General features: G+C 37.5%; 1 protein-coding gene across 1 annotated transcript; it reads left to right on the top strand.

Annotated features, from left to right (window-relative positions):
* Positions 1-2,306: 2,306 nt before the first annotated feature.
* LOC134568254 (flavin-containing monooxygenase 5-like) lies at positions 2,307-18,300 on the top strand. The gene is made up of 9 exons (XM_063426692.1): positions 2,307-2,383; positions 2,464-2,613; positions 2,704-2,892; positions 11,391-11,553; positions 13,533-13,675; positions 14,585-14,784; positions 15,311-15,666; positions 16,975-17,047; positions 17,787-18,300. The coding sequence occupies exons 2-9, from the start codon at positions 2,482-2,484 to the stop codon at positions 18,139-18,141; spliced, it is 1,611 nt and encodes a 536-aa protein (XP_063282762.1). The 5' UTR covers positions 2,307-2,383; positions 2,464-2,481; the 3' UTR covers positions 18,142-18,300.
* Positions 18,301-19,020: the final 720 nt, after the last annotated feature.

Here is a 19,020-nt window from a genome sequence, read left to right as displayed (position 1 = left end):
AATATCTGTTTTTTTCTTTAACAATTTACTGTCATGATATGTGTAAGCACATAGACCCTAATTTAAAGAAAATATATAAATAACCATATTACCGGGTCTTAGAGTGGCCAGACTTAATGTAAGGAATAGTCAGAGAAACAGCCAAGGTCAAAGGTAGGAGAAAACAGAGTATATGGTAGACAAGTCAAATATCAGGAACACAAAGAATAGAATACACGGTGAACTAACTAGGGTCAGTGTGACGAATGGCCTATTTGCCCTATTTGCCCTATTTCCATTTCCCCATTCGAGAACTCACAGCGCCATTTTGCTACTATCGCTAGCGATGGATTGCATGAAGACGAAGAACTAGAAGGCTCACAGAAGCAGGGCAGACGTATGATGATCTCAGGACAGTTTTACAGTGTAGATCTGTGTTCTACCTTATTGTAACATGTAGGATCACAAGAAGGAAATGGAACATCTATGCTAGTTATTGTAGAGCTATAAGCTATACGTGCTGTGTAATAAGTTGGCACTATATAAATACCACTATAATAATATTGCGTGTGTAATGTGTTCAGTTACTCTTTGCCTCAGATGCCTCAGCTAGCTGCCGGGATGTCTGATGGGAGTCAACACTGTCACATCCTGCCTATTGTAAGCTTAAGGAGACCCATGGTGGTGCAAGAGCTGGCTCTGGACATTTACCCACTGTAATTACGGTAACTGCATACTCCTCCATGTATTATGCAAACACCCGTGCCATGCCTTTAGATGTAGAAAAAGCTGTGTGCCCACACAATAAAGCAGTTCATCGGAGTTCACATTTACATCAATAAGAAGCTTCCTTGTCTCTATCTGTGTTGTAACTATCTACAGTCTGCTACAGTGCAATCGCTCATAGGAGGATCGCTAGCAGTTTTTAGTTAGATAGGATATCCTGTAATACCAAGAACAACTGTGCAGTGTATCCAGCTTTTCCGAGGGATTAGCGACACCAGGACCGTATTACTTCCAACTGAATTGCCAGCAAAAGAGACACCGTATTCTTTAGTGGAAAAACTACAGGCTACTGCAAAGAAACCCACAGGCGATAATAGGCCTGAATATACACAGTATTATTTTAAGGAATAGTGGCGCCAACGATGGAACTAAAAACCCAGTGGTGCTAAAACAATCACCCAAGTGCCATGTCACTAAAAACACTTAATACATACGCAACATCAGGAGAAAGCATTGTGATAGCAAATATGCAATTGTACAGGTTTTATCCAGGCAAAATAATATTGTGAAGCACTTTACCATCGTGTGCGCTATCACTCTGCTTTCTCCTGATACTAGACCTGAACTGGTCCACCTTCAGGACCAGAAACACAAGGACCATATTGTTGCAGTCAGTAACAAGAGATCAAAATAACAGTAAATACACTATTGGACTTAACAAGGAGAAAAACAGGGTGATACAGAAAAGACGGCTTTTAAAAAGCCCAAGCTTTATTGTTATTGGATGGCGTCATTGTAGAGTACTGGAAGACCCAAGTTGGGTAAATTTCCAAATTTAGATATTTCGCTAATCCTTTTGTGCCTGTCAAATCGGTGCTCAGAGTCATGCCATCCAGATGTGGGCTCAAACGATCATAAAGGGACGCGCTCAAGCAGCATGTGGTGTCCATCTTCTCGTCGGAATGGCGAGAGGCAGTCCTCGGAATTGGTAAGTATTACATTTACTTATTTCAAATTTGTGTCATAATAACAGATTTGCTTTCAGAGACCTACATATGATATGTAAAACAAATGGTAAAAATCTATTTTCATTCTAGGTTATAGCACTTCAAAATGTGGCAATGTCAAAGGGGGATGAATATGTATTTAAGTCATTGTTCCCCATTTATGAAACTGTTTTCTTTCTGTTTTAATATTGGCTTTATTTTATTATATATATATATCCTTTAAGGCAGGCTTCCCCGAACTCCGGTCCTCCAGATGTTGCTGAACTACAACTCCCATGATTCTATGAATGAAATACATAGGCTGAGAATCATCTGAGTTGTAGTTCATTAACAACTGGAGGTCCGGAGCTGGGGAAGCCTGCTCTAAGGTAAAATGAACTTTGAAATAATGACATACAGTTACTGAAAAGGAAAAAATATGATAAGGACATTGTACTCCTATTCCAAAAGCATTGCCTTGCTTATAAACATGAACTTTGCCATAGACACACAAGCACATGCACGTTCACGAGTCACATTGTTATCAAGGCAATATTCCAACAGCAGCACTGGGATGCAAGAGTAGAGTAAGATCGTTCTCTTTTGCTTGCTTGCTGTGCCAGTACACACATTATTCTCTACAGAAGTTCTCCACTCTAGAGAATAATCTTTGCAAGAAGTAGAGCGTACAGGTATGGTTAGAGGAAAATAATATTTATTCTTATAAATTGAGAAATACATTTTTGGTAAGACTTATTTTTTTTTTCTTCAGATATTTTTTGCTGAAACCATGGGGAAAAAGATTTGTGTGATAGGAGCTGGCTCCAGCGGATTGACCGCTATCAAATGCTGCCTTGATGAAGATTTGGAACCCACCTGCTTTGAGAGCAGTGATGATATTGGGGGTTTGTGGAGATTTAAGGCAAGTCAAAAAATGTCTATTGTTACAATACTTAATAAAGTGAAAGGATACAATTTAATATTTTTGTTGTTTGTTTTATCTTACCTACAGGAGAATCCAGAAGATGGCCGAGCCAGTATCTATAAATCTGTGATTATAAACACTTCCAAGGAAATGATGTGTTTCAGTGATTATCCCATCCCAGATGAATTTCCAAACTATATGCACAACAGCAAGATAATGGAATATTTCCGCATGTACGCCAAGAACTTCAATCTCCTAAAATATATCCGGCTTAAGGTAACATACAGATGTATTTATTTATGTATTTATTTATTTCAATTTGAGGCAAATGCTTGAGTTCAAATGAATCTGCTATAAAAATGCTCTGACATTTTAGAGCATTTATATATATATATAAACAACAAAAAAAAAAAAACCAATTAGATCAAAGCTATGATCCTATGTATGAACTACAAACTAGAAACATAGAAACATAGAATGTGACGGCAGATAAGAACCATTCGCCCATCTAGTCTGCCCAGTTTTCTAAATACTTTCATTAGTCCCTGGCCTTATCTTATAGTTAGGATAGCCTTATGCCTATCCCACACATGCTTAAACTCCTTTACTTTGTTAACCTCTACCACTTCAGCTGGAAGGCTATTCCATGCATCCACTACCCTCTCAGTAAAGTAATACTTCCTGATATTATTTTTAAACCCTTGCCCCTCTAATTTAAGACTATGTCCTCTTGTTGTGGTAATTTTTCTTCTTTTAAATATAGTCTCCTCCTTTACTGTGTTGATTCCCTTTATGTATTTAAATGTTTCTATCATATCCCCCCTGTCTCGTCTTTCCTCCAAGACAACTATAGATGCATACGTATATGAAACCCAGCTGTTTGAAACCTAATGAACAATATTTGTAACTATATCTTTACTCATATTTAGAGCTCACTATCTGCAACTGTATGTATCCTCCTATCAAGAGTCCACTTGGTTCTACTTTAGCTGTACACCTGCCTACATTCCACTACTTCTAAATATACATATGCGTAGACGTAGATATATGCACACTTATACACAGTCCACAACCAGCAATGTTTAATTTAATATAATATTAATAAAATATGTAATTTAAAATTAGTAATTTAAAATCTGGATTAACCCCTTAAGAACACATGACATGTGTGACATGTCATGATTCCCTTTTATACCAGAAGTTTGGTCCTTAAGGGGTTAAAATTATCAGGCAAAAAAAAGGAGAATACATAAACTGTAACATCATAATAGAGTGAATCAAAAATCAAATTGCAGAAGCTAGATTATTTTAGAATAAATGCTGCAATTTGGCTCACAGCCCACTGCAGTTTGGTCTTTGGTGAATAAAATAATGCATTTGTGGATGAGTGCAGTGTGTGAATGAATATGCATATTTCCCTAAGTGCAGTGCAATTTCTTGGGTATATATGTGAGTATTTATGTGGCAATTAATGTGCTTTTTTTGTGTACATGATTGTTTTACTAAATTAATTTCCATTAGAATGTATATGTGCTCTCCATTTACCCTCCTTAATATTACTACCTCAAACAGGACATTTTATATTGCTAACTTACATAGGTAAGAATTGAATAAGTTCTTGTGTGGTGAGATACATTTATATAAAAATCCCTTGTAATAAATATACTTTATTGATTTTAATATGATTATGTCTTATTGCCTTATTTGATGTATATATTTGGACCTGCCTAAGTCCAGATGGGAGATGCCCCAAAGGGTAGTTAGAATGACAGGGTTGAGATCCTGTAGGACTTCCAGATCCAGACAGACAAGTAAGTACTGGCAAACCAACCTGGCATCGTGGTGATTGACAAGTAACGGAAGACTGCAGTCGTGGTGGACGTGGCAATACCCAGTGACTATTACATCAGGAAGAAGGAACATGAGAAGGAACAGAAATACCAAGGACTATAAGAAGACCGAGAAAGGATGTGGAAAGTTAAGGCAGTAGTAGTCCCAGTTGTGATAGGAGCACCCCCAAGTTCGGGGAGTGGCTTCAACAGATTCCAGGTGGGACATCTGAGATTGCTGTCCAGAAGAGTGAAGTTCTAAGCCTCTGGCAGAGGACCCTAGAATGAGGAATACATATACCACCCAGGAGGGGTGAGAAAATCAATATGTACACACACAATTACCAAGTAGCTCTTGTCTTGCCCCCAGCCCCCATAGAAAGGATGCAAGTCACTTTTGTCAGTTCCATTGCTTTATAAATAATGGAAGAAAGTCATAAATCTCTGTCTTTCTTTTGTCTGTTACTTATAGCTGTAGCTATTTGCAGTTATAAGCTATCTTTCACACTCAAATAAATCACAACTGCTTTACGTGGGCAATACAGGCACCTGTGTGCCGATCAGAGATGTGTGGCTTTTTATCATTCCTTTTGTAGAAATAAAGGGGTCTAATGTTCTGGTGTGAGGCATATTCACTGCACAAAAAGCTAATCCTGAGGATTTGCAGGGTAGTCATGAGGCTTGCTCATGGTGAATATCTGTTCATATTTTTTATTTATTGTTTTTAATTTGAATTTATGTTTTTTCCTGCTTGTAATGTATTATCTATGTAATGGATTAACATTGTGAATCCACCTCAGCATAGAGTGTCCCTTTAAAATGAACCCACCATATCAGACTCTCTATGACTTCAAATCCCTGCAAAAGTTATTTGCATGTATGCTATAAACCAACTTCTTACCTTCTGTAAAGCGTCACCATGATACAAGGATCATGGATGGTACATCATTCACAGAAGCAAAGGTGGTTGAACTGTAGTTGCTGTGTTGAAGAACAGGAAAACATTTCATTGCCATCAGCATGGGCCACTATGCCAATAACTGATTGACAGGTGGGAGAAGGACCACATTTTTCGAACATACATTTGGTGATATTGCTGTTAACATAATGTATAGCTATTTTTCATGTTTTTATCTCTCCACATTTACACTTTAAAAGGACGTGTGAAGCAGAAATACAACTTTTAAAGTTGTATAGCTTTAAGCCTAAATAGTTAGCTGAATTTCTGTTGCTTAATTATGTATAACTTAAAAACAGAATATGATAGAAAATGCTTATTTGGTCACTGTACGGATTTCACAGACCTTTCATGGCTGCCTGTTAATTCTACAGTGCGTGTTTTTTTACAATCATTTAATAGAATTTTGGTACATGAGGTATCAAAAACCATAGCTATAGAGATAGAAAAATCAAAGAATTCGGCTAAGCAAACTCTTGTGGGTGAACAACATACAATGGAATAATGTAAATCAACTAATTATTGAGTTAATATAAGCAGAGAGAATGCATCAGGTTGCTATTGGAACTGGGGGGGTAACCCCTGATAATAGATATGAAAACGAGAACAAGGGGAGCATCGGAGGTAGAGACTATTTCAAACCTCACATGCCTGACTTATAGAGATGGAGAAGCAACCCATAAATAAATGATTAAAAAATAACCTTTAATAAGTATAATATAAAAAACTCCAACGTATGGGTTTGGAAAGTAGTTACAAATAAGTCCTAAAATCTAAATAAATAGTGCTAATTAATTTGAATTAATTTTAAGGGAAGCCACGTTAGGGCATAGACTTTGGCTATCTTTCAGTCATTTCCCTATTCATACTCCTACCTTCCTAGTATTTACCTTTTATCTGCGATTTTGCAGCCAGTACTCTTTTTCTCCCCCCTCACCCTTTTTTTCAGCAATATCTTCTTTGTGGTTACTTTATTTTTTGTTAGCACTATTTATTTAGATTTTAGGACTTATTTGTAACTACTTTCCAAACCCACACATTGGAGTTTTTTATATTATACTTATTAAAGGTTATATTTTAATCATTTATTTATGGGTTGCTCCTCCATCTCTATAGGTCAGGCTCGTGAGGTTTGAAATAGCCTCTACCTCCGATCCTCCCCTTGTTCTCGTTTTCAATGTAAATCGACTTCTCAGGATACATCATGGAATCAACAGTATTGTAGATTCAATGTTATGAAACATCGCTTTGACCCTACAACTGCGACAGGGCAAGCTCTAGGCCGCATGGTCACGTCCTGACACTCATACAGATACAAACACTGACACACATATAGATACACAGGTACACACATGCAGAAACAAAGACACCCACTGACACAGAACATAATCTCGGTAGGGGCATTGGTAGATGTGTTTATAGAATGCCAGTGTCACCCAGCATATCATTAGAAAATGAAGGGTCGAGGAAAGACAAGGAGAGAAGAATGAGGGGTGATGATAATGAAAGTTAAAACAACAAGGACGGGTTACAGTCCATTCTTTTTTAACTTGATACGAAATGTTTAAAAATGTAGTAATTGTGTTATCTTTTATTAAATGGGATTAATTGTTTACCATATTCGAATGCATTCTTTATTCAGTTCATTAAATCAAGTTCTGGTTATTTCCAGCCTGGTGTGCTCTGTAATTTAGTACTGGGCTCCTAAACTCCTGTTGGCTGTACTTGCTCTTGGAAACTCTAGTTTGTTTTGAAACTGTTTTTCATTTCTCCAGAGAGAGAGTCTTTTTTTTTCCTTCTTCAACTCTGGAAGTAGTGGAAGGAGGAGGGATTGGCAGTCCTATTGTTCTCTTTTATAACAAAAACATATGGGAAATTAACAAAAAGTAACAATTCCTAGTTTAGAAGATATATTTTTTTTTATTATAACTAAAATGTAAAGCACTAAAATATTTATTTATGAAAGTGTTTTGTAATGTACATAGTATCTAAAGCTTTGCTATATATCCCCTTAAATCATGGATTCCCAACCCAGTCCTCAAGTACCCCTTACCAGTCCATGATTTAAGGATTACCCTGTGTCGAAAGTGTTTTTTTTTCTTTTTCTAAAAACACCTTAACCCCTTAAGGACCAAACTTCTGGAATAAAAGGGAACCATGACATGTCACACATGTCATGTGTCCTTAAGGGGTTAAACACAACTGGGTAATCCTTAAATCCTGGACTGTTAGGGGTTACTTGAGGACTGGGTTGGGAACCACTGCCCTAAATTATTGCTTACATATTTCCTAGTTATGCAACCTATTAAACAGAACAGCCAAAATAATGTTTATTCAGTTTGGCTTGGCTTAAAGTCCACTAAAGCATACAACACTGCCAGAAACGCTAATCTGGAAAATAAACAATGTACTGACAAGTGCACTTTAACCATAGTTTTATTTTTTATTTAACATTGAGCAGTGTTTGTATGTTAAATGTAAGCATGTTTTTGTATGGAGTATGTGCTGTGTGTAGTTTGTATATATTGTTGCCACTTTCAAGATGTGGTTTACTTGTGTATAGTGTTTGTATTTGAATGTAGGGGTGTGTCTGTGTGTAGCGTTGATGTTTGAGGCTGTAGTAAGGTATAGGTCCTGTAGTAGGATATAGGGCAGTAGTGTGTGTGAGGGGTGCACTGTGTGAGGGGTGAAGTATCTGTGAGAGATGCAATGCATGTGAGGGGTGCAGTGTGTGTGTGGCAGTGTGTGTATATGAGGTGTACAGTGCTTGTGAGGGGGGCAGTGCGTGTGAGGGGTACAGTGAGGGTTTGTGGCAGTGTGTGTGTGTGTGAGGGGTACAGTGTGTGTGTGTGTGTTTAGTGAGGACTGCAGTGTTTGCAAATGTATGTGTAGAGCCTTACTGTGTGGGTAGCTTAAAGCAAATATTTTTTTTAATCAAAATAAATATACTTTATTTCCCTTTTCCATTATTACCTTTACTCAGGGAGGGGGGACCTTTCCTGCAATCCCTGGTGGCCCTAGTGCTGAAGTCCTGGTTGTCCTCGTGGTGAGTGAACTGTAGCCTGCAACTCCTGAGGCTAGCGTTTACTCTCGCAAGACCTGGAGCGTTGCCATGGTAACCACAGCAACGCTCTGTGCTCTCAAGAGGAGGACCTCGAGGAGCTGCAGGTTGGAGCTCCCCGGTCCTCTCTCTCCACTGACAGCTGCCCAGTAGAGTGGCTCCGGTCCGAGAAGGCACATAGCAAAGCCGGCGCTTGGATTGCACTGACCCTGCAAGGGAGACCCTAGGTTTTTCTCGGTTTGCCCTCCCACTGGATTCGCCACTGCACTGACACACATATAGATGCAAAGATGCACAGATACACACACTGATACACATACACACAAACACACATTGACAAACAGATACACATACAAACACGCAGATAAATAAAAATATAAATATACATACACAGATAGATACACAGACACACATAAAGGTACACATACACACAGATAAACACAATGACACTCATACAGATATAAACACTGACACATATGCACATTCACAGACACACGCAGAAACATAGGGGCACAAAGTGATATACAGATAGATACATAGACACACAAAAAGATACACACACACAGATATACATACACACACACACACACACACAGATAAATACATACACACAAGGAAAATTTACACATTTTAAGCTACCGTCTGTTTTTACTTTATGGATGCAGGAGGTTGGGTTCCCTGGGGTCCAGTCGACTGGCTCAGGCTGCTGGGAGTCTGAGGCTCTCCCACTCCCTTCTCTCTGCCTATTCCTCCTATGTGGGTCTGTGTTATAGGAAGTGACTACAGAGATTACAGAGACCTGGTCGTGCTATTAAAGAACCACCCAATGGGCCCTCTGAGCATGTGGCCCCTGGTGCAGTCGCACCATCTTCACCAGTGGTAGTTCCGTTGCTGTGTAAACCCCAACTTGATGGCTTTCAGAATGGTGTAGCCTGTATTTTGGCTGGGTGACCGTGATGAAATCTGTGATGAAATCTGAAATTGTAGCTTATTCAGCCATCAAACTTGAGTTAAAAAAGGAGAGTTAAGGTAACTAGAGTTGAGCGGACACCTGGATGTTCGGGTCCGGCGGGTTCGGACCTAAATTGGTCTTTCAGCCACATTTACTAATACTAAGTAAAGATTACTTAGTATTAGTAAATTCTGCCCCTGGCTGCTCACTGTAAAAAAAACAAAAAAAAAAACGATTGTACCCACCCCTGTGCGACAGGAGGGGGGCCCTAAATAAGAATGTGGAGGGGTGGACCTACTGTCCTCCCCATCGGCCCCCACCCCTTAGCGAAGGTTGGGGGCCCAAAATAACAATAAGCAGGGGTGTCCTACTGTCCTCCCCCACCAGCCCCCACCCCTGAGCGGTGGGTGGGGGCCCTACATAAGAATTTGGGGGGGGCCTACTATCCTCCCCTCCGGCCCCCACCCCTGCGCAGTGAGTTGGGGCCCTAAATAACAATAAGTGGGGGAGCCCTAAATAAAAATGTACTCCCCCAGATGACTAGGATACCCCAAACCCCTAGTCACCCCCTCCCCCCCCAAAAAATTACCCCTACCTACCCCCCTCATTCTAAAAATAATGAGGGGGGACCCTTATCTAAATACTTGTTTAAAAAAAAAAATAGACTTACCATTTGCTGTCTTCTTTTAGCCCCCAAAAAGACCAAATAAAATATATAATACCCAACACACTTTAACCCCTTAAGGACACAAAAGAACTTTCCCACACTGTGTAAAATGACACAGAGCACTCTGATTGGCTCGTATTTTTTTTTTTTTTGTGGTGTCATTGGGGAAATCAGATTTATGCAGGAATACATGTTTGGTCCTGTAAAACTTTTTTGGGTGCAAGTAAGGGTATGGGTGTTGGATTGTTGTTATGCAGGTATAAGGAGAAGATGACTGTTAACTATTAATTAAGGGTTCATTATGTAACACACAGGGTCACATCAGGTAATTGCAGAAAGAGAAGCTTTCAGAAAAGGATACAACCAGAATACAACTAGGATGGGAGTGATTGAACATGTAGCAGCCGTAATGTTAGTGTAATGAGTATGTGACATTACATTATGTGATTATACAGCTACATTTTATTCAACATAAAGGAACTTCAATCGGCATGAATTCATTAAGGCTGTGAGTTACTGGAACCTCACTATTTGGGGACTTAATTAACCGTCATTACTGGAAATCATCAAAGATCATAGAGCACTAGTGTCTTGAGTGTGAGACTCCAGTTGTTTTGTAAATAGAACCTGTGTTCTTTTTAAAGGGACATTGTAGGCAATGTAACTGCTTTATGTCATTGAAGTGGTTATAGTGTATGGAGTCCTTTGGCACCATTCTTACATTCAGCATTAAAATGGCTTCAATGTTTAATTCTAAAAAAAGTCTGTGCTGAGTCTGTGCTGTTCAGACTAATGAGGAAGCATTAATCTGTGTCGTAATGGGTGTCTGTAATTTTCTGTGATTGGATGAGAGTTTCACTCTCAGTCTATAACTACACACTTACTGAATTGGTATGGCTGCAAGGAAATGTGTAATATCTGCCTTAGCCATATCTCTAGTAGCTGCTGGGCTGTGGGTGTCCAGGGATCCTTGTTCAGTGTTAAACTACTCCAAATCAGTTTAACACTGGAGGGACAGTGCCAGAGTACTTCAGGAACTATAACCAATTAAATTAGATGAAATGGGCATAGTGCATAAAGTGTCCCTTTAAACAATATACACCTTTTCCTGAACTTAATAACTTAAAGTCAGTGACTTTAACTCCTTGAAATTGTATTGCTATTGCTTTAGATTAAGAGTGACCACTTACAATGCCCACTGAGATGTGTGACATTGTCTGTTCCTCCCTATCCCCAATGTATTCTTGACAAATGTGTTTATGGTGACAGCTGATGCTATACCATCAATTTAAATGAATCTCTTTTAGACGTCTGTGTGCAGTGTAAAGAGACACCCTGATTTTGCTACCACCGGACAATGGGATGTTGTGACGGAATGTGACGGGAAGAAGGAATCACATATATTTGATGGCATTCTGATCTGTAGCGGACATCACACTTTCCCACATTTACCATTGCATTCATTTCCAGGTATGAGACATCTACTATTATGCACAGAAATTATATATTTTATTTTAATTTTAAATGAATATTCTTTTTTTTTTTAAGTATCTGATTTGTATTTATTGTATTATATAGAAATTTGAAAAAAGAATCACAAAGGTATTAATATTTTAATATGTATACTACTAAGCTATATTTAACAAATATGTGCTTGTGAGTTTATAAAAATAAATTTAAATGTAGATATCCACAGTGTGGTATTAAACTCTGTCCTAGAACTGGGCACTTCTACCTTGGCTCGCTCTTAATCATTGTTTTAACTTCTGCCCTTTGCTGTCATTGAACAAAGTATATTTGATGAAGATGAGGGGTGGGATTTATCTTATTTAAAACACCAAGTAACTGTAACAGAATATTGAATCCCTCAAAATGAAATTTTTCAGATCACTTTTATAAATGTCCCCCAATGTTTATTCATCGGATGAAATATCTTTTCTGGCTGTTCTTGGATAGAACTGGATTCTAATGTCAATTGCTAAATGTCTAATTCACATGTAAAAAAAAAAAAAAAAAAAAAAATTGTGCATCACATGAAAGAAATGTATTTATTTATTAAATTCTAGGTGAGTTTCCTTTGTGAAGCTAATATTTAAAAAAATATGCAAATGGTGGAAATTGATGCTACTAATTAGCCATATATAATATTTAATTTCACAAACGTTACACAAAGCTTATGGTTTTTTTATGCTATAGTGTTTGATCTTGTGGATAATAAAAACAGATACTATAACAAAAGAAAAATTAAACAAAATTAAAAATTGTTTTACTATCCCTTTTGATGGAAACAGTATTCCTGAAAAAAATAGGAATTAAACCATTTGGAGGGGGAGGGGTGGGGCAGGTTGATGGTTTAACCCCCTCTGGGTATGATGCTGACTGCAACCTCCTTGATATGCACTGTTTACAGGAGGAACACTAACCTGCTCTCGCTGACTCTTTGTTATCAGTGACATCATTAAATGAGTCCGGAGGTGAGAATAAATATATAGTCAATTAAAATAAATATATAGTACCCTGATATTCTCATGATGGATTTATGAAGCAAGGCACTAGATTTTTATAAGGTTTGATTGAACCAGGCCTTTGTAGAATATGTAATATCAATCCCCCAGTCTCCATTTTAATATAATTAAAGTGTTGCTGTCACTTCAGTGATTTCCATAAAGATACACATTGAATACAGTAGAAAAGAAAAAGAAAGTGCAGAGCATCAGGCAGCTATGGCCACCACATCTTGCATAATCAATCTTTGTTCATATTCGTATGATATGTGCAAAATAGGCCTATGGTATCACATGTATGAGATTATTTATAGAAGATCATCCAGCTGTACATCATAGACTGCCATTTTGTAAGAAAAAGCTCCCTAGAGCTGAAGATGAAGGCCAGTGGAGGCTTGTCCATAGGGGCAGGTGAGGTCGGGTGGCATTATAAGAACTTCTGATAAGTGTGTGTCAAAACAAAACCTGTTTCCATCATTATAATATCTGAAGCTTACATTCTCTTCTTTATTGATGACTAGATATGCAGCAGTTTTGAACAGGGCATGTTAAATGGGTAGCGCAGGGCTGTCCAACCTGCGACCCCCCAGATGTAGCTGAACTACAACTCCCATGATTCCCGGGCTATCTGTTTCATTGAAAGAATCATGGGAGTTGTAGTTCAGCAACATCTGGGGGGGCGCAGGTTGGACAGGCCTGGGGTTGAGGTTAACAAGTCAGAAGGACTTAGTTGCCGAGGTGCCTCAATCTGAACTAATACAATCTATTCAAACCTAAGGGTTGCAGGTTTAGTCCCAGTACGGTCAGTTCTTGAAATTTGAAAAGAATGAGAACCTTTGATAAGTACCTGAGGTTACCAAACCATCTTTACCCCAGCCAAGACATATCTGGAAAAAAGCATTTTCCCTCATTAAATATTTGATTGATATTCTTTTGTGCTGGCAGGCATTGAGAAGTTCAAAGGCCAATATTTCCACAGTCGGGACTATAAGAACCCACAATCATTTCAGGACAAAAGGGTCATCGTCATTGGCATTGGAAATTCTGGAGGTGATCTGGCTGTAGAGTTAAGTTCTGTTGCAAAACAGGTAATATATACATAACTATTTTAAGACAATCGTTGACTACAATTATATTCATACTCAGTTCTAGTTTAGCATTTAACTTATTTAAATTTGGTAGAATAAACCAAATAGGTAAATAAACTAAACTTACAGTTAAAGGAATTGCACACACACAAAGACAAAAATACAGTTTTACATTTTACAAGGCTATTTAAAATCACCAATCTTAGCGAACAAATATGGGGATTCAGTTCCACCACATGGCCATATTTTGTTAAGCCCATCACTAATTCACAGTACCCCAATATTGGTGGGTCCTACGCTAGTTTTAACACAGGAAATTTAGATACTAACTTGCAATACTTACAGCTTAAACCACTTCCAACAACTCCTCAATTTATGCTTTCCTATGGTCACCTCCAAAGGGGCACCTATTGTGGATGGGTAGGGTGCTCAGTCCAATAGTAATCTGGTCTGGATTCCAGATCTACACAGAAAAAAATGGGAATTTGAGGAACACCCAGAACATATGTATTTTTAAGTAGTTGTGCTGCCGTAAAGACCAAAATATATACAAAAATACAATTGTCAAAAAAATACAATTGTCATAGCCACTAGCTATGTCAATATTAGTTCAGATAGCCCTGTCTTCATGTCTTTGATATACTCAATTCTGGCATCAGCCAATTAGTGACACCAGTGGGAAAAACTAGTCAAAGTAGAATGTCAATGAATGACCCAATCCATCTCCCATCTATATGCACACGACCCACTGGGGCCCCTTATTGACCAGTGACCCTTAATCCCTGTTTTTCTCTTCCTTAAAATAGATGTAATAGTGCATTCTATGTTATGTCGCGTTCCACAGTTCTCTTAATTAGATTTTCTTGTAAATATCTTTCACATTTTGCTTATTAATCTTGTCCTTCATAGGTCTATCTAAGCACCAGAAGGGGAGCATGGGTTGTTAACCGTGTCTGTGATGAAGGTTTTCCACTGGACGTGGTCCTCTACAGTCGATACAGATTGCTCCTGAAACAATTTATGACAACAGAAATGCTGAACAACTGGGCAGAGAAAAAGATGAATGCACGATTCAATCATGAAAATTATGGAATAAAACCCAAGCATAGGTACAGTGTGGATCTGCTCAAATTGCATCTGATAATGCAGATTATCCATCTAGTAAACCAGCATTAACTCTCTAAACTTTTAGAGTCTAAAGACTGAGAAATTCCAAGTCCCAATTATATCCACCTGACTACTGAGTTCAGAATAAGCTGATTTGAAACAGAATAAACCTGATAAAATTGCTTTAGCAAACTTTCTTTCAACATTCGAATCAGAGTTTGAATTGACTATGAAAAGGTGGACAATAAAATGTTTTATGAAAAGTAGTTTAAATTAGTAGAGTATAGAGCTATTATATAACTACTTAAAATATAAAGTGTCCATTGAGTGTGCTCTATAATGACCCATGCTATAGCTATGTAACCTCAGGTATTAGTCCTGTGTAACCAATCTGGAGTTAAATGTGCTAATGGTTAAGGAGGGACTTACTATGACCTGTAATTTCTGTCACACGCAAGCAAGCTTCACTGAGCAAACAATCTAAATTACGTAATAATTTGTCTCCATCCTTATTCGCTTCATTTACAGAATTTCCAGTCAACATCCAACTATCAATGATGACTTGCCGAATCGTATAATTGCAGGAAAAGTACTTATGAAATGCAATGTTAAGGAATTCACGGAAACAGATGCAATATTCGAAGATGGAACAGTGGAAAAAAATATTGATGCGGTATTCTTTGCCACCGGATACAGTTTCTCTTTCCCATTTTTCGATGACCCAGCCCTCAAAGTGGTAAATAACAAGATTCCACTATACAAGATGGTGTTTCCACCAGTTTTGGAGAAGACTACGGTAGCATGTATTGGCCTCATTCAGCCCATTGGGGCCATCATGCCCCTTTCAGAACTTCAAGCTCGATGGGCCACAAGAGTTTTCAAAGGTGCGGAGACAACAAAAAATATTTTCCTCTATTCTGCTTTCTCACTTAGAGTTGCTTTCAAATACATATTTCATCAAAATATTCTGTTGTGTTTTAATAACTTACAGTGAAAATTATATATATCACTATAAAATAGAATGAGGATTATATATATTTGTCAATCATTCTTTTAATTGAGGCATGAATTCGGCATAACAGAAAAAAAGAAAATCAGCGTTAGGACAGATGTATACATAGCAAGAGAGTAAAAACTGATTGTAGAGTTGAGTTAACTCCCATGTAAACAGCATTATTTATTTATTTATTTATTTATCAAAAAAGAAAGGGTAAACTAGCTAGGCAGGCATGGCTATGCGAATCCCATAACTATAATTTTGGACATGGAGAGTAATCTGGGTATGTGGGACTGTGAGCTTATGCAAGTGAGGTACGCCAGACTATGGTCTCGATAGAATCATGTTTTCAAACATACATTTCCAAGTTAAGTCACTATGCTCAATCTGTGTATAAAGGCTGAATCGCAGTAGTAAGTGGTCAGTTATGTCAGTACAAATCACAATACATACACACTACATGGACAATAGTTAAAGCTAGAGAGTAAACTAAGCAGCTACAGCTGTGTGGCTAGCAGAAGTGGATTGCTGATAAGACCAGATTCCAGGGGTGGAGGCTGTGGTCGGCAGACACCTCAGCCCGTAATGCAGCCTGCGATGCCCTGCCCAGGATGGGCCACAACTAATTTGCATATGTCCACCCAGAATCCCTTGCAGTAGTAACATTACTGCAATTTTGAGATTTCTGTTGGAAAAGCAAGTCTTATGGCTTGCCTGGTGTGCAGATCTGTATTTAACAATGTATTGACTAACCACTGACTTCAGGTGGAAGGGGTTTTCAAGCACATTGTTTTCCAACCATAACTTTCTTGGGTTTTTTATTTAATTTTTGGTTTTACTATATATATTGAGCCTTGCACCCCAATTTGGAACAATAATTATATAATACCTTGTGCTCTGCCACAAAATCAGCGCCGAGATAGGCCAGCACTCCGGGGATTTTCTTATGTAGTTCAATTTATTCAGTATCCATAGTATTTACATCCTAAAAAGTCGATGTTTCAGTTCTTCCATTAGAACTTTCTTGAGGACATGAGATATATATATATATCCATTTCAATATTTTCTGGAATTCACTCTATAGGGCTATTATCGTACAGTTCTTAAAACGATAACAACAATAGAACAATCATCAAACATTACAAAAACTGTATCTATATTAATCTGTATTGACTTGTCTGATTTTGTTCATTAGGACTGTGCAAACTCCCTTCAAAAGATGATATGCTGGCAGATATAGCCATGAAAAAAAGAGAGCTGGAGTGTCGGTAAGATTTTCGTAAAGTAACAAAAATCAAACCTAGAGTTACTATCGATCTGCTGATAAAACAGCATTAATTATTCTGGGAGAGAATTAAACTAGATTTTTAAATATTGCTTCGGCTTCTTGCTTCCATTCAGCCATGAGAACATTACTCGAGTCTGATGCTGATATAGGTGAATTAACATGGATTATAATTTTTTTCAAATTTATCAAAAATATGGCCACCACTTAAAATGTTTGGATAAGCTTTCTAAATTATTTAACATTTTTGGATACGTTAAAAATAATTTTGTAAAAGGATCAAAAAAATGGATCCTATATCAGAGTTATATTAATGTATCATAAATTATGAAAATATAATGAAATTAAAACTTTTTCATTATATTAAATCATTTTAAAAGTGTATACATACATATTAAATCCTTTCGAACGTTTATCCAAAAATAGTAAACTACAACCTGTGTGCTGTTTAGCATATGTTATACTAACTGGTCAAAAGCATGATGGGTACACATTTAAACCAGGACTTGAGTTATAGACTCCTAAATTCCAACTATCCCAGACCCTGGCTAGACATGTTCATCTAGGTGTTTTGATATAGGCCACAGTAGCCACCCTTGTTAACTTGTATTTAATTGATTAATTAAATTGTTGCCTTTATCCAATGCCACAATTCATATAAATATTATTCAATGAACAGATCATGAACTGTTTTTTTTTTTCGTTTTTTTTTTTTTTTAAAGGTATGTGGAGAGCCCACGACACACCATCCAAGTTGACTTTCTGGAATATTTGGATGAACTTGCCTCTCAGATTTGTGTAAAACCCAATGTACTGCGATTCCTGTTTACAGACCCTAAGCTGGCCTGGGAGCTATTCTTTGGTCCTTGTACACCTTACCAGTACCGTCTCACCGGAGATGGAAAATGGCCTGGTGCAAGGAAAGCCATACTTTCACAACGCGATCGCATCATCAAACCAACTAAAACCCGTGTCTTAGATGATGATATGACAAAGCACAAATCTCCCATCTCATTCCTTCTGAAAATATTGAGTATTTTTGCCATCCTTTCTGCAATTTATTTTGTATACATTTAAAGCCAGATCTGTAACTATATAGAAACATAGAATGTGACGGCAGATAAGAACCATTCGGCCCATCTAGTCTGCTCAATTTTCTAAATACTTTGGCCTTATCTTATAGCTAGGATAGCCTTATGTCTAACCTATGCATGCTTAAACTCCTTTACTGTGTTAACCTCTGGAAGGCTATTCCATGCATCCACTACCCTCTCAGTATAGTAATACTTCCTTACACTATAGTAATACTATATTACACTATACTGAAACTATATCTAGAAAACATCGCCACATTTTACTCATTGATTGTATTGTATAATGCCAAGGCAGCAAAAAGATATATTCACATAACAGCTGTCGGCTTTATTCAGAAACTTTGGAATTGTTTGGAATTTACAAAGAGATTCATTATCATTTTAGAGAAAAGTTTCAGAGCTGAGGGAATTATTTCAGTTTGGATACTTTGGCAGAACATTTTCAAATTCCTTTGTTAATTCCTGAAGTTGACTATGTTTTTTAATAAGCACAAAAATATATATTCAAAATCACATCTTTTCAGGATAATTAGAAGAATGTCCTAATTAAATATTTTTTAAGCAAAATTTGTAAACATTTCAATAAAAAAAAAATACATTTTGCACCTTTACACATTTTGAGATGATATTATTTTTCTCACTTGTGAAGTGGTAGGATGTCATGTACATTTAACATTATAATACAATTCTTTATCAAAATTTGGCTATATGTTCTATGCATTTGTTTATTTTTTTTATGTTAAATGTACCTATTTTAATGTTATTTCTAGAGTAAAAATGGAGCAACGTTATCCTAGCGCCTTTTCTTTCCCAATAATCTCTGCCACTGCATTGCACCTTTTGACCCAAAACTCACTAGGGT

The sequence above is a fragment of the Pelobates fuscus genome, chromosome 7, assembly GCF_036172605.1.
Source record: "Pelobates fuscus isolate aPelFus1 chromosome 7, aPelFus1.pri, whole genome shotgun sequence".
NCBI lineage: Eukaryota > Metazoa > Chordata > Amphibia > Anura > Pelobatidae > Pelobates > Pelobates fuscus.
The sequence above is the reverse complement of the archived record's forward strand: the minus strand, read 5'-3'. Positions and strand labels throughout refer to the sequence as shown.

What these genes read in the sequence shown, in the direction of transcription:
- LOC134568254 (XM_063426692.1), top strand. Translation starts at nt 2,482, where the DNA reads ATGGGGAAAAAGATTTGTGTGATAGGAGCTGGCTCCAGCGGATTGACC. An exon ending in TAAAATATATCCGGCTTAAG is followed by an intron (nt 2,893 to 11,390) that starts GTAACATACAGA and finishes AATCTCTTTTAG; the next exon opens with ACGTCTGTGTGCAGTGTAAA. An exon ending in ACCATTGCATTCATTTCCAG is followed by an intron (nt 11,554 to 13,532) that starts GTATGAGACATC and finishes TTGTGCTGGCAG; the next exon opens with GCATTGAGAAGTTCAAAGGC.